The sequence below is a fragment of the Pseudochaenichthys georgianus genome, chromosome 16 (assembly GCF_902827115.2).
Source record: "Pseudochaenichthys georgianus chromosome 16, fPseGeo1.2, whole genome shotgun sequence".
In the NCBI taxonomy this organism is placed as follows: Eukaryota; Metazoa; Chordata; class Actinopteri; order Perciformes; family Channichthyidae; genus Pseudochaenichthys; species Pseudochaenichthys georgianus.
In genome coordinates this window covers 47,505,789-47,522,729 of record NC_047518.2, presented here as the reverse complement: position 1 = coordinate 47,522,729, position 16,941 = coordinate 47,505,789, and the positions used below count along the sequence as shown (strand labels likewise).

At 41.5% G+C, this 16,941-nt stretch overlaps 1 protein-coding gene across 1 annotated transcript; it reads right to left on the bottom strand.

Moving 5' to 3' along the window:
• Positions 1 to 1,447: 1,447 nt before the first annotated feature.
• On the bottom strand, positions 1,448 to 11,844 carry LOC139435430 (zinc finger protein 583-like). Its single transcript, XM_071206104.1, has 3 exons — positions 11,815 to 11,844; positions 11,118 to 11,208; positions 1,448 to 3,252 (listed from the first exon to the last, which is right to left on the bottom strand). Exons 1-3 carry the CDS (start codon positions 11,842 to 11,844, stop codon positions 2,327 to 2,329), a joined length of 1,047 nt encoding a protein of 348 aa, XP_071062205.1. The 3' UTR covers positions 1,448 to 2,326.
• Positions 11,845 to 16,941: the final 5,097 nt, after the last annotated feature.

Below are 16,941 nucleotides of genomic sequence, written 5' to 3'. Positions count from 1 at the left end.
CCACAACATAAGTAACCGGATCAGAGTACATTAAGTACAGTCCGCGGCATATCACTTCACTTCAATCATATATCTCCTTATCTGAGTCACTGAGCCGTATCTGGCCGTGCAACACTCACAGTGTCACAAACTGTCTGCAGAAGTATTATTTTAAGCAACACATTAAGTTGACGAAACAATAGAGTCACATGTAATTAAAGTCAGATTGTGTCTTAGACGGGGCAGTGATATCATAAACCTGTTAATGTACGCATTCAAACACTTTTTCTGTTCCCAGCTGTATTCACCTTGCAGGTGCAGCTATGTGGCTTTTATCCTGGATAAAGTGTTTAAGTCATGGATGTTTAAAGTTTAGCTTCTTCGTATTTGACTAATATTATAGTTGACTTTTCATTCGGGAAGTATGACGCTGCGCTGTCAGTACGCTTCTCCAGGTCTGTGATTGGTCGAATGCTCCAGATACCACCCCTTTCATGTGAACGCGCACCCAACTAGATAGGACACGGCTGGCTTGAGTGATCCACTTGATAACCCGCGTCGTAGTACCGCTTAGCGAGAGCGCGTATGTTTTGGATCAGGCCAACCGGCTAACTCAAACATATCCAGGTTAGGTTGAACCAGCTTCGTAATACAGGCCTCTGGTCACAACTTTAAATATTTGACGATGTTTATGTGCAAATGAAGAACTCTCACTGGTTCAGAACCTTTTTCCTTAAGTGAGACTCTTTTCTTTTCTGACTTTATGGGTATTTCACTTTATATTAAATACATAATAATAATAAGAGTGCAGAGTGGATTGTGCTGTTCATCCTATGTAATCTATATGTAAAGACAAAAGTCTAAATATTTAAGATAAAGCTGTGGAACAATCTCAATAATTGGTAGCAAAAATGTAAGGTTTTTATTTTAATGCATAAAAGGATACATGTTGAGATAGGAAGTTCTAATATCTTAAGAGAAGAGCTTGAATATTAAAAAATAAAAAATACAAACTCTTTTGGCTCCTTCCTGTCTGGGTCTTTCTTGGCTTTGCTATCTTCTAGCTCTATTCAGGTTTTTGGAGTTTTTTTTCTAGCTCTATCCCTGATCCTTTTCAGAACGGCTCTATGCGGACTATCTTCTGGTTCTCCTCTGGATCCATCCACTATCTCTTGTCTCTTTCCAGTCAACACTTTACACTTGTGTTACTGGAGCAGGTAAAGCATACAACAGATACTTTCAGCATTATCGGAGCACGCAGTGGAAGCTTGGATGAAACACAGCGGACTTCTAAACAATGAACACCCGCAACTTGGAAGAAATAAAGTTGGGTTTTATGCGTTCTAATATTGCAATGCAAACCCATGATGTAATGACAGTAATTCAGAATAATTGAGTCATTGAATGCTCATTTCAGTCGATTTAATCAAACATATTGGACATGTTCTCAAGACTGTAACCTCTTCACATTCTGTTGAAATAGTCAATTACTAGCCTTATCTCACACATTGCTGTTTTGAATCATTAATATGTCGATGACAGTTGAACTGCATGATGTAACATGTATGCCATCTGCTGGAAAGAAGATGTATCGCTCTGTTGGCGTTGTTTAGACTAGTGATTCTCAAACTTTTTTCAATAATGTACCCCATTTAACAAAAAGATTCAGCCAAGTACCCCCTGATCAGCACAAAAAGTATTTGTTCGGGAATAAATGCCTATATAAAGAGGTACAGCACAGTGCTGCACCATCGGTGTCGGATTTATTAAAACAACAACCGTGTAACTGAGAAACACTTAAAATCTACATTTCAAATGTTTACAATCCATCGCTAAATTCATGGCAAACCAATTTTAACATCATGCAATAACACTGAGACGACATTAGTTGCATTGAGCTGATCTTTTTAATAAGTTGTACTTACAATTTAGTGAGAAACATGGGCTTGTGTTTCACTGAGGATCTTTGTTATTCTCAGTGACAGGAAGGCCACTGCAGTTATTACACTTTGTGTTTTGAAATATGTGTAACTCTGTTAATATAAAACCCACACTGTTCAAACTTCCTTACTTTCCCTAAAATTGTTTTTTAAATGTTTTTATTATCATACAAATAAATCTCACGTACCCCCTGAAGTACTCCAACGTACCCCTAGGGGTCCGCGTACCCCCATTTGAGAACCACTGGTTTAGACAACAAAAACAGAGGGAAGCTCTCATTTCATCAACAATCTTTGAGTACAGACACCGTCCTGCAGAGAGCACACAGCACTACAAAATACACTTGGTATTTTTAAACGATTACGCCATTTAAATCTTTTGTCACAAACTTTGCAGTTCTATCTATCTATTTTTCCTCTCCTGTGTGGATTCTCATGTGTGACTTTAAATGTCCACTCCGTGAAAAAACTTTCTTACAGACTGTACAGCTGAATGGTTTCTCTCCTGTGTGGATTATCATGTGTCTCTTTAAATTTCCAACATGTGAAAAAGCTTTCTTACAGACTGAGCAGCTGTGTGGTATCTCTCCTGTGTGGACTCTCATGTGTGTCTTTAAATGTCCATTATGTGAAAAAGCTTTCTTACAGACTGTACAGCTGAATGGTTTCTCTCCTGTGTGGACTCTCATGTGTGTCTTTAAATTTCCACTCAGTGAAAAAGCTTTCTTACAGACTGAGCAGGTGAATGGTTTCTCTCCTGTGTGGATTCTCATGTGTTCCATTAAATTTCTATTCTTTGAAAAAGCTTTCTTACAGACTGAGCAGCTGAATGGTTTCTTTTCAGCACTACTTCGTGGATCACTGAGAGATTCATGTCTATTTTTCAATGAGTTTGAGCCTGACGCAGGTTCTCTGGTCTCTTTCCATTCAGCACTGTCTTCAGTGTCAGGTTCAGAAGAGTCTCCAGTGTCAGGTTCAGAAGAGTCTTCAGTGTGGTCCTCAGTCTTTGGTTGTAAACTGCTCTCTGTATCTGAGTTCCTGGCTGGTTCTGGTCCTCGACAGTCATCTCCATCAGCTTCTGTTTCCATGTGTTCAGTTTGTCTTTGATGAGGCTGAGAGGACTGAGGTTTCTCTTCATCATCTTCACTCTTCACAGGGTCAGGAGTGAAAGTGGACTTGGTGATATCAGCATCCTCCAGCTCCTGAAGCTGCTCTCCCTCCTGTTTCTGCTTAATGTGTGGGGGGGGCTCTGGGTCCTCCTGGTCCAGACTGGTGCTCCACTCTTGCTGGTCAGGGAGAAGCTCTTCTTTAACCCCCACCAGCTGCTGGACGTCTGCAGGAAACAGGAAACACAGTCAGAACAAACTGTTAAGTATTAGCATTTAAAAATCTCATCACCATTACAATGGGAGACATTTTGCAGCCCTAAGTAATGCCTTTGTTTTTATATTTTCACATTATCTTTCTTAGTCCCACCTATTGTGTATTTTTGTTGGCTCAAGTCACCTCATGTAGCCCAGCCCCTTTCCACTTCCAGTTAAAAATGTAAAAGGGTTTTTTCTTCTGGCGTAGCACTAGCCGCAATTTAAACAATGAATTGTATTTGGGATCGTTCACAGATACACTACGCCTACAGTATAGAATGAAAATACTAGACATGTCCCGATCCCGATCCCAGGATCGCCCCCCGATACTGGGTTTTAAGGTGGATCAGGATCGGCAGATCCAATTAAATGTCATGGCCGATCCATATTTAATATTTCCCATGATTCCATTGTTACGTTGTTTGTCGTTCTTGTTCTATTGCATCAGCCGCCATTATCGAGTTGGAAAAGTGGAACGGACACATATCGTTAGCTAGTTAAAATGTCTGCAGTTTGGCACCATTTTAAAATGACTAGAAGTGAGTCGCCGACTGCGACATGCAAAGTCTGTGGTGTGGAAGTCTCACGAGGTGGTTCTATCAGAGTCTCCTACAACACCACAAACCTAATACAACATCTTAAAAAGCACCACCCCGACGAACACGCCGCCTACTGTAAAGCGAGAGCGTCTGCGACTAATGGACTCCATCAACAAACACTGCGGGACAGCTTGAAACGAAAGGATTTACTTCCTCGAGACTCAGAGATTTCGCAAGATGACTGAGCTGATTGTGGAGTGCATAGCAGAGGACGACCAACCAATTTCACTTGTGGAAAACTCAGTTTTTTGTCGTCTAATAAATTATTTGGAGCCGCGCTATGGGATGCCATCCCGCCATTACATTGCTGAAAAAGGCATCCCAGCCCTGCACACCAAGGTGCGTGAACAAGTGCAGCGGCACCTAAAGTAGGCTACCTCAATCGCCCTCACCACAGACCTGTGGAGTTCAGGTGTAGCCCCGATGTCGCTCCTCAGTCTGACCGCCCACTGGATAGACTCCAGTTTTACTTTGCACAAGATAACGTGTCTTTTAGACAGCAACCACGTCAACAGGCTAGCAGAAAAGTTAGCCTAGCTTGTTGTCAGCTAAATCTCGTCAGCTTAGCCCCTAGCACTAGTTGTTATTGCGACAGCAAAGAATTAAAAAAACATTAATATCCTGTTTTATGTCTTATCTAAGACTACAGGCTTTCAATACGTTTGTTAGACTTGGAAGTAGCCTACCATATTAATGACAAAACAGCTAGTTTTGAGAGGCTACCTATCAGCAGGAAAAATATTCAGTGCAACTTTTGAGATGTTAAAATCTCAAAAGTCTCATCAGATCATAATGGTTTGGAGGTATCATGCAGATGGTGGACCATAGTGTATAAATTACTCACAAATGTTATGGAAATTTCCCGAGGTGTGTTTAATAAGTTAAGGAAAGTCCGGAAATGTATGTAAGTCAATGAGAGGTAAAGACATTACCTCTCATTGACTTACATACACTATCAGTTTTGCAACCAGCAGATGGCTGCGCTCTATTTGATACTATTGTGACATCGACTGCTTATTTGCCTCACTGACCAGTATCAATAGGCTATTGATATTCATCTATCTCTCGCCATCATCCTCTCTCCCAATCTCTCGACTGTAGGCATTTGCAGACATGGGGGTGCAGAGCCTGGGCTGTTTCGCACACACACTCCAACTCGTGGTCATCCAAGGCCTTCTCGCCCAGCGAAGCATCATCGATGCTGTCGCCAACGCACGGAAGCTTGTGGGTCATTTTAAGCATTCCCCAAAGGCCTACTCCATCCTCGAAGAAATTCAGGTGGTTATAATTGTATTATTAGTAGTAGTAGTAGTAGTAGTAGTAGTAGTAGTGCTATGTTATATTTTTAGTAATTGCACTTTCCCCCCTCCCTGTCATGTCATTGTAAAGCAATCCATCATTAGGCTACACTAGTGTTGAAAGGATGTTAGCCAACAAATAATTAACCTAAATATAGAAGCATTTTGAGTGGCCTACTAGAAAAGCGATACACACAGCTGATTTATTTTAATTATTATCATTATTATTACTTTACAGAAAGACCTGCACATGCCAACACAACGACTCCAGCAGGACGTGTCAGTCAGATGGAACAGTACTCAGTACATGATGCTGGTAGGCTATATGGATGGAAGGAATGAATGCAAAGAATGAATAGATTTTTTTTTTACATGTGAATCAGCCTAAATAAATACATTTAGATGTGAGGTATATAGTTCTACTTGTATTTTACACATGAATGTTAAACTAACATTTATTTACTTATTTTGCAGAGCCTTCTTCAGCAAAAGAGGCCGCTCAGTGTCTATGCAGCGGACCACGACCTTCCATGAATGCCCTCTGCCAAGTGCCAACCAATGGGCGCTTATGGAGAAGGCAGTTGTGGTCTTGAGTCCATTTGAAGAGCTGACGAGGGCAGCGAGTGCTGCGACTGCAAGTGCCGCGGATGTGATCCCTGCAATAACTGTCCTCAAGCGTCATCTTTCCCGTGAAGAGAGCACAGATGCTGGAATCAAGACTATGAAGAGAACACTTCTTGAGGCTGTCACTGAGCGCTTCGACTACGCTGAGACTGAACCAATCTACTCCGTTGCTACATTGGTTGACCCAAGATACAAAGATGGCAAGTCCTGTTTGATTCAAAACTTCTTTTGCGATATATAATTGCTCAGGCCTAATCAATTCACCACTTGATTATTAATTATCAAATAACATCAAAATAAATGTTCCAAATGTTGTTCTGACATTGACAACAATAACTTTGATATGCTAAGGGAACGACAAAATATGTTAGGAAACAAATAATCCTTTTTCACTAAATGAAATTCTATCCATTTTCAGATTCTTCACAAGTCCAGACCACCAGGAGCTTGCCAAGGAGGCTCTCATTAGAGAGGTGGAGATCATGGAGAGAAAGAGGAAGGCTGGCAGTGAGGTGTCTGCAGAAGAGCCTCCAAGAAAGTCACCACGTCGAGGCGGTGTAGGCTGTGCAGCTGCAAACAGCAGCTTTGTCAGTCTATATGACGAGATCTTGGAGGGGAATGTGGTGGAGTCGAGGCCTGTGAGTACGTCAGCAGTCGTCACTCAGGTGGAGGCCTACCTGGCTGAACAAACCATCCCAAGGTCAGAGAATCCTCTACACTACTGGCGGGCACATGCTACACAGCGACCCGCACTGGCTGATACAGCCATGAAGTTTCTTTGTGCACCTTGTACATCGGTGGACAGTGAGAGACTGTTTAGTGCAGTGTCAAATGTCCTTGATGAAAAAAGGAACCGGTTGACAGCCGATAAGGTGCAGGTGTTGGTTTTCATTAAAAAAACCTGCACTACACTTTGAAGAAGTCAGTGCAGTAGATTAAGATGGAGGAAATAAGGAGCTCTATTACACTGTAAAAATGTTTATGTTTAAGTTTAGTGATTACATGTCTCTGAGATCCCTTAATTACCCACACTGTGAACAATAATAAGTTCAGTTTACTTGAAAAAAGATTGGAAACTCTTTAATAAGTAACCAAAACTTTGTGTACGTTATGTTATGTTTACTTTATGTGTACAATTAATGCAAAGATTTTTAAGTTATGGTTACTTACTTCCAAGAAGTAAAGTTTAGTGAAGCTTACTTGTATTTACTGCTGTTAAATCAGTAACCTTTTGAGTTGTAAAGGGTACTTAGTAGTAAAGTTTACCTGCAGAATGTTCATACTATAGTTTCTAACTACTGGCAACTTGAACAACCAAAGTCCTATTTAACAGAATAAAGGGAATTGAAAGCTCAGATTTTTGTTATTATTGTTGCAAAAAAAATGCTCTTATTTGTGATAGTGAGAGAGTAAAAGCTATTGAGCACAGCTTGGGTGCCGGTCTATTTCTTAATGTAAATGAAATTAAATAATGTTTGCAAACACAAAAAGTGATATCGGAAATCGGTATCAGAAAACCGGTATCGGGAAATATCGGGATCCTATATGAAAATATCCGAATCGGAAGCTAAAAAATGAGATCGGGACATCCCTAGAAAATACCCCGTTACAAATTAAAATCCTGCATTCAAACCTTATTTATGTAAAAGTATTAACAGAACATTTGACGGCACCTTCTTATGTAACAGTAATGATGGTGCAGTAACATGTTCCCTGTCAGTGTTTAATTGATGTTGTTTCTTGATTATTTTGTATGTTGCATTTTACTGCTGCACATGTTCAAAGTTGCGCTTGTATAAATGATTATGGATGAGGGAACCTGCTAAATGTTCAAATATGTGTGTTTTTTTATATGCAGTACCTGTCAAAAGTTTGGACACCTTCTCATTCAATGTTTTTTGTTTATTTTAATTTGTAGATTAAAACTGAAGACATCACAACTATGAAAGAACACATATGGAATTATCTAGTTAACAAAAAAATATAAAAAAATCAAGAACATGATTTTTATTTTAGATTCTTCAAAGTAGCCCCTTTTGCCTTGATGACAGCTTTGCTCACTCTTGGCTTCTCTCAGTCAGCTTCATGAGGTCGTCACCTGGAATGGTTTTTAATTAACACGTGTGCCTTGTCAAGAGACAATGTGTGGAATGACTTGCCTTCTGCATGTGTTTGAGACCATCAGTTGTGTTGTGCAGAGGGAGAGTTAGTGCACAGTGGAAAGCCCTATTTGACTGCTGTTGTAATCCATATTATAGCAAGAACGACTCAACTCAGTAAAGAGAAGCGAACGTCCATCATCACTTTAAGAAATGAAGGCCAGTCGATCCGGAAAATGTCAAGAACTTTGAATGTATCCTCAAGTGCAGTCGCAAAAACCATGGAACGCTATGATGAGACTGGCTCTCATGAGGACCCCCCCGGGAAGGAAGAGCAAGAGTTACCTCTGCTCAGAGGATAAACACATCAGAGTTACCAGCCTCAGAAACCGCAAATTAAAGCACCTCAGATTAGAGCCCACTTAAATGATCACAGAGCTCAAGTAGCAGACAATCTCAACATCCACTGTTCAGAGGAGACTGCGTGAATCAGGCCTTCAACGTTCAATTGCTGCAAAGATCAAAGGGCTTTACTGCAGATGCAGAGAAGGTGAGCGGATGGTTTCTGAATGAGTGGTTCCCACCGTGAAGCTTGGAGGAGGGGGTGAGATGGTGGGGGGGGGGGCTTTACTGGTGTCACTGTTGGTGATTTAGTTCAAGGCACCCTTAACCAGCATGGCTACCACAGCATTCTGCAGTAGCCAGCAAAATATAAATCATATTCTGGATTTGTTAACACTTTTTTGTTAACTAGATATTTCAAGTTAAAGGTGGGGTAGGTAAGTTTGAGAAAACGACTCGAGATATACTTTGTTATATTCCATGGAATGCTTTTAACATCCCGATAGCAATGAATATCTTAAGTGCTTTGACAAAAAAATCATAAAACATCATCTGTGGAAGCCATGGCGCTGTAAAAAGCACGACCAATCATCTGAGCCGGCTAAAGTAACTGGATGGCCTACCTGCCTGTCAGCCTTCCATCTGTGCACAAACTTATCTCGTGCCCTCATTGGTCATGTGCGTGTTTGTGTGTGTTGGAGGAGGGGCTCTGGAAGGAAGAGGCAGATTTTTCCGGTTGTGTATTTTCAAATTCTAGCACACTCGAGCTGGTTTCTCGGCTGTTGTCCAAACTTTTGACTGCGTCTAATACTAGTGTATATATCTCTCTCAAAATATATATATTCTGTGTATATTATACAGAATATATTATAAATACATGTTGGCAATAATTGATTGATGAGATTTTAGGCTGATCGCCAATCGCAGGAATCAGTATCGGCCAATACCGATCGCCGATCCGATCGAGTGGGCGGGGCCTATGGAGATCTTCCATTTAAAGTGATGTTTAAAACTCTGTTAATGGGGCTCATTCACTGGAGCTTCCACAAAAACAACAACCAACATAATTATTAAATTCAAATGAAGTACATTATTCAAGTTTAAATTAACTTTGCATAATAACACGGGAGAGATGAGCGGAAGCGCTCTCTCTCTCTCCCCCTCTCTCTCTCCTGACAACCTGTCAGTATCTCATGCAGCTCACTGATCCAGTAATGAGTGACCCGACAATGAAGAATAAACATATGTGTAACTAGTTTAGCTTGTTCCAGAGGTAGATCAAAAAGCTAAGTGTGTTAGGTCTAACTCTTAGTGTGTGTTTGCTCCGCTCACCGGTCCGTCACAGCGGGTGGAGCTGCAGGATTTCTGCTTCACACACGTTGCATACCGCTATTTTATTGTCCTTTTCGGACACCTTAAAATGCTGCCAGACTGGTGAAGCCCTTTTGGCGAGCTGGTTTTGAGAACAGAGAAAAGTGTCATGTATTTTCCGTCATAATTTTCCGTCATGCGATCGGCTCTCGCGATAGGCATTTTTAGAGAGCCCGATCGATCGGCCGATATCGATTGGTGGCCGATCGATCGGAGCGTCCCTAATATTTATTCATTGATTTCTTTATGAATTATTCTCCCGCAATTTGAATTAATCCAAAGTATTTGTTTTTATTTGCTTTTACACATTTAAAAAGAAAAGTTGAATAAGAAGCACATTAAACTAAAGTATCAATGTATGTCACATTTAACCAACTGGTGCCCACATGCATGGGTCATATTTAAATCAGTACATTAAATGGCATATTATTCAATGTTGTAGTGCCGGGAGATAGGAGTCGGAGGCGGTGCATCGAAGGTATGTAGCTGGCTTTAATGAGCAGCAGAAACGGACATGTTGTTGGGTCGCAGCCCAGGAAGACAAGAGAAAGAAACCAGGAGGGCACACAATATATAAATAGGTAACCACATATATGTCCGTGCGGAAACAATACCCCCAACCTGTAGTTCCATGAGTGAATTACGTGTCAGTGTGTTAATAAGTGATCAATACACGGGAGCCTATGTATTTTTATAAATATATTTATTTAGGTAAGTTTGCTCTTCCGTAATACATTTTAATTATTATAATAAAGTACATGTGTATTGTTAGGGAAATAATTATCTCAGACTCCTAGATGTGACATACAGGACCAACCTTGACGTCTATTGTTCCTGTCCTTTAAGGACACAGGCTGCTTCAGCCAATAATGTTATTGTTCCCATTCTGTGACCGGTCAATACTAGGTCACAGATGGTCTTCGTTGTGGATGCACTGGGACACTTCCTTCTTTGTTGTTTGTGGACTCCAAGGTATGACATCTTCGAGGCCATAAGTGGCGGAAGCAAGTGACTCAGTGTGCCCAACTGTCTAAAGCTATCTTATCAAAACATGTTGACGACTCTCTCTGAAACCAGTTAAATGGGCTGACAAGAGAGAGGCGCTCGAGAATTGACGTGGCAACCACCCGTGCAGTCAGACCGTGACTGCTGTGACTTGTGATGTGAATTCTCCGGCCGTACCTCTTAATAAATCATCAGTGCTCTGACATCAAAACTCCTGCTCTACCTTGTCTCCTTCCTGAGTCGGTGACTCCTCGAACATTGCTACACAGAAGTTTCCACTACATGTATAATAATACTTACATACTCTTACTTAAATAAGATATGAATGCAGGACTTTAACTGCTAATGGAGTATTTTCACAGTGTGGTGTTTGTACTTTTACTTCAGGATGTACTACCTGCAGCAAGTGCTGATAAAGGGTCTAAAGTGTTATTCATGTGATAATAAAGTGCTACTGGAGAGTGTAAAGTGTTAATTAAGGGTAAAGGGAACAGACCTGCTCTGTGGATCCGAAGCTGAGGCTGTAAAACAGCGTCCAGTAGTTTCTGGAGTCTCTTGTTCTCCTCTTTGGAAAGAAACAGCTCCTCCTCGAGCTCTGCTATTGTTTGTTCAAACAGAGCAAATATCTCTTCATTAGCAGCAGTGAGTCGCTGCTTCTTCAACGACAGCAGCATTTGGACTTTACTCATGTTTCCTAGATCACCTTTTCCTGCAGACTCCGTTAAACACACCGTTTCTCTCTGCATCAAACTCTCAATCTGACTAGTGTTGCTGACGTGTTTCCAGCTAGCATGCTAAGCTAGCTCCTGTAGTCCGAGGTAAACGCTCCAGAAGAAAGAGCACACAGTCCATTCGGAGGTTTATCCAGACACACAGATGATGGATCAGGAGAGCTGGAGCTCACACACACTTTCTCAGGAACACAGAGAGAGAGAGAGAACCGTAGCGACGAGACGCCAAGTGGATCCAGGTTCTTCTGCTTCTTCTGCTTCTTCTTCTTCTCTCGGTTTTTGGTGGATTGCAAACAGCTTTAAGGTGCATACCGCCACCTACTGTACAGGAGAGTGTATCGCCATATCATCCTATCACCACTTGTGGAATTATACCATTGTGTTGTTTACGTTGTTTTAAATTCTTCCAATCAATCCTGTTTCACTCAAATACTTAAGAATGGCCTTCCTGGTAGCTCTTACCCCCTCACCTTCTGTTCCCAGTGTCCCCATCAGACTCCACTCCCTTCCTGGTAGCTCTCACCCCCTCACCTTCTGTTCCCAGCGTCTCCATCAGGCTCCACTCCCTTCCTGGTAGGGCTGTCCCGAATACCATTTTTCGGGCTCCGGATATTCGGTTGTAATCAGCAGCGAATATTCCAATATTCGGTGCGGAGAGATTTTTTTTTTTTACAAAAAAATGTCATAACACGCTCCGAGACACCTGACAACATGCTGTTAAGCAGAAGCGCAGAAAGAGCATACTATTTCAATTTATATTTATTTATTGTCTCAGTACTCGCATACATTAAAACTAAATGTGTCCTCTGCATTTAACCGAGCCGCAGTGCAGCGCCGGGGACCAAATCTGGTTCCAAATTACGTCTATAACGTTTTACAACCTGAAGATACAAAACACATATTTATGTTATAACTAGGATCGGGACTCGATTAAAAAAATTAATCTAATTAATTGGAGGCTTTGTAATTAATTAATCGAAATTAATCGCATTTTTAATCAAATATACATATTTGACCTGAGAACAGTGAGAAGCAATTTTCACATGGATTTTACTCCAAGTGGTCTACAGTCCAAGTGCATGACATTAAGGATTTTAGGAGATGGCCCTGTGGGTAAGCTAATTTACAGATGGCCCTGAGCCCAATAGAGATTGCCCTGAAAAATGCACGCGGACGAAATGGCACGAAGGGTTTGGGGGGCCTCCGTCCCCCTAGAAAATTTAGATTTTTGCAGGTCTTAGATACTGTCTGAGAGTTGTTAGGAGATATAAATGTTAATTAGGCCGCATTCTTAAAATCTCCTCGCGTCCCTACACGAGCCATTATCTTACAGGAAGGAAACCCAGAACCTACAAGTAACCGTTTAACAATAATCCACTTTAATGGTAATATACAATGCAATACAATCAAGTACAATCAATACAGTACAAATTACATACAGTTCTGTAGGATCCCACATTTACCTGATACTCACGTCAGCCAGCCAGCCAGCCAGCCAGCCAGCCAGCAAGCCAGCCAGCCAGCCAGCCAGCCAGCCAGCCAGCCAGCCAGCCAGCCAGCCAGCCAGCCAGCCAGCCAGCCAGCCAGCCAGCCAGCCAGTCAGAGAAGAAAGAGGCGAACACAGCGGGGTTTCTGTCTATATCCCTCGCTGACCCAAGGAGGAGTTATCTGCGCCTCCCTTCCAGACCAGTGATTGGCTGCCCAAATTATCATCAACACCCCACATCTTAAGTCCCCAATCCCAGTGGCTCAGCTTCCTTATCACAGGGATCTGAGATGACTGTATGTCAACTCCACACCTTCCCCCTCTTCCTTTGTCCTCTAAAAACCACATGTTACCAGGCCCAAAACCAGCCCAGTTTTCTACACAAATCATTTTCAAGCATCTTGATAGTTTACTAACCTGAATACATACAAATATTTCTTTACAATTCCCTCTTTTGCACTCTTAAAAAAGAGAGTGCAATTTACACAAGGCACTTGCAAAAAACTGCATCCTTGTCTGCTGAGTCTCCATACTTTTTATTCTCAGTGTCCACAGTGAAGGGCACTCCGTCCAGGCTCTCGTTGCAGATGACGCAGCGGAAGCAACCGGGGCGGTAAGACTTCCCCAGGGCCTGCCGGCCTGCATGTCCATGATTAGATGTCCACCTGCGTTGCACTTGTCTGCAGACTGCTGGAACCCAGAGTACAGAAAGTCCTCTTCACAGAAAACCCTTCCTGCGTCATAGTAGAACGCCTTCCCTCTCAGCCTTCGACTACAGGCGCTGCAGGTGAAGCAGCTGTCATGGTAGAGGCTGCCCATAGCTTGGCAGGCCTGGCTGGCTCCATACACCGTCTTGTTGCACTTAACCCACACTCCTGTTTCAGCGGAGAGTGGAGTCCCCTGTGCCGTCCTGGCTTGCCGTGTCTTTGTCCCCTCTGATCTGCTGACGGCGGCTTCTGAGTCGATGCTGAATAGATGTCCTCCCGATCTTCCTTCTCCGGTCCGATGATGATGCCTCCCAGTCGACCTCCATGATGAGAGCCCGATCCGTCCTGATGTCGTCTAGGGTCCTCGCAGGTGTTTTCCCCCGCCGCACACTGGCTCCGCACAGTGGTACCAGTTGTCCCCCTTTCCTTGTAGGCGGACGGCACGGGATGTCCTCTGGGTCACTCGGTCGGGGCCGGAGAGCCTGGGGTTGACAGTCAGCCTCCTGCGTCTCGGGTCCCTCTTTCGGCGTCCGCAACCTGTGTGGAGAAATCTGATACAAATCCCTCAAGCCTACGCTCCGGGCTCTGGGGCCCTCGGCTGTTTAACCCACCAGTGCGTGGCAACTTGGAGCCTGTTGGTGGGGTGTCTTAAAACAACAGACGTGTGTGCACAGGTTTTCTAAATTAATTGTGCTGCTTCAGAATCTTGGACTGTGCCCACTAAATAAGAACCCCAACATCTTTAGGTAAACTAAATAACATATTTCAATAGCTCTGAATTTCTGACAAGCATCTGTATTTATTTTTAAATGAAATCCCTGAGATCCCATTAAAAATCTAAAAATATGATTTGAACTGCTAATGTTTCTGGTAAAGAAACACACTAATCTTATGGATTCAAAAACAACCAAAATCACAATACTAACAAAGTGAATGGCTTCCTGGTGATACTGCTTCTACCCGTCAGTGCTTAGATATTATCCCACTGAAAAATGAATACAGAATTCCCACCAACTGTCATCAAATGTCTTTCTAAATGTAGATGAAATGTATATCCCCATAATGACCTAAACAATAAAGTCTATGGCTTTTACTTCTTTACCAGACTAGTTACATGATGTTGTCCAAATCACATTGTGTCTCATTACATTACTATGTTTTAGCTTAACTGTAAATATGTTCTTTCTACATTTCAAACCTCAGTTACTTTAATACCTGTTGAAACATTAGTTGACACATTACTCACCGGTCAGCCTCTCCAGTATTTCATTCTGGACTTACATCTCTCTGGTAGCCCCTTGGCCACTGATTCTCTACCTGTGTTACCTGCTATAACTCAATCAATACTAGAGACATGTCAACATTCACCAAACAGCCTCTTATCCCCAAATATGGAGCAGGTCAATTCTAAAACTGTCAATCAATGGTCAGATTGAACAATGGAGTTGGGCAGCAGGTTCCTTTCAGTCCCTAAATGAAAAATGTACATTGTAAAGTTTACACTCCCCCTTTTTTACACATTCTCTCATGTGTAAACAAAAACCTGTATGGGAAGAAAACCTTCAGGTCATAATGGATTATAAGACAATACCAAACATTTTTCCCAGTAAACACTTGAGAGTGTTTCTCTCCATCATTCAGTCCTAAAAGAAACAGAATTCCAAATTTCCTAGTTTGAGTTTCACATTCTGCAAACCGCCACCTCCTGTGGGAGTGAAACATCATCAACCAGATTAGATACGGTTTCCCCTTTTGTGCAATGTTAGGAAAGCTCTCATTTCACACATTATTATCACACAAAAATAATGTGTTAGTCCAAAACATGCTTGATTAGTCATCGTTTCAAATCATGCAGTTGCACTGATCAGGTGCAGACATACACACACTCACACTGTCAGGTTGTAAAGTCAGGTTTGGTCAGGTTCACCGCAGAGTCAGTCATTGACAGTGCCTTCCCAAGTTACCCTGTCGGTCAGTTGGTCTCAGTCTTTTTGGCCATGTGTTGTGCTCTGCAGAGACTTTGATGTTCCAGCACAGGCCAGCATCCTCCGTCTATACAAATCTGTATATATGGAGCGCCATCATTTATTAATTCACAATTACAACTATAATGTTCAAGATATCTCCAACCCCTCCTTGCTGTTTCCCACATTCCCTGAAAAGTGTCTAGCCAAAAAAATGTCACTTCCTTATTGTACTATTACTATTACTGCAATTCATTTACACCTAATTAGTATTAAAATGACTAATAGATCTATTTCAGAAACATGTGTACATCACTATCTTGTGTCAAAACATTACTAGGATCTGTAAAGCTCTGCTATTTATTCCATAACTCATTCTATCAATTTATCTTCAATTCTGGTGCACTTAAAGAACAATGTTACCCTCTTTCACAGTGCGTGGAACTCTGGGTGTCTGAACATGAAACCAGTACCTCAAATTGAAATACTATATTTTGTTTAGAACCAGCTTTCCCTTCAACATGACCTATATAAATAAATATTTATCTGATCTTATAGAGCTGTTACTAAAACTCTCCCTTTGAACTGATCAATACTGTAACAAATTAAAACACTACCAAATTCACACACGAATAAAAAATCCAGTGCATACTTCCTTCATGCCCCCCCCCTTTTTTTTTAGTGTGTATTAGACTGATTTTTCACTTCCCTTTAATAGTTCCCCTCTTTTCCGCTATTTTTATTTACCACTTGACTAATTTATGGTCCATACATCTTCTTATCTTCACTTATTTATCAAGTCAATTCAAGTTCTTTACAATACATTAGTAGATACCTTGTGGAGTCTTCACAATAACTAATCCCCTCTAGGATATGAAATCCATTCATCTTCAAGCAGATACTATGTCCTTATTTATGTTTTGTTCACGATAACAATGGTATAACAACCACATGTCATCCATTCTGGTCCACCTAAAAACCAATGTTAAACTCTTTAGCAGTGTGTGGAACCCTGGATGTCCGAACATGCAACCATTCCTCCCTCCTTTATCAAGGATTTAAAAACAGAAGTCATTTCATATTTCCCATGGTAATAACTATGCTACAATGGTGAAATCAATTATTTAGATTGGAATACTATATCTGGCTTGGCACCAGCTCTCCCTTTAACATTATCCATACAGATAAAGATTTGTCTTATAGAGTGGTTCCCAAAACTATCCCACTACTTTATTCACACGTGAATAAAAATGTCAAAGAATATTCTGTTAACCTGATGAAAAGATTGAAGAATATGGTTGTACTTTGTCATGTGGCCCCCTTTAACCCTCAGTGTGTTCTCATTTTACTCTAATAGTTTACTGCTATTTTTAATTTAATAAATCTTTCTGTCTTTACGTATTTATGCTTTAAATGTGCGTTTTGTGAATAA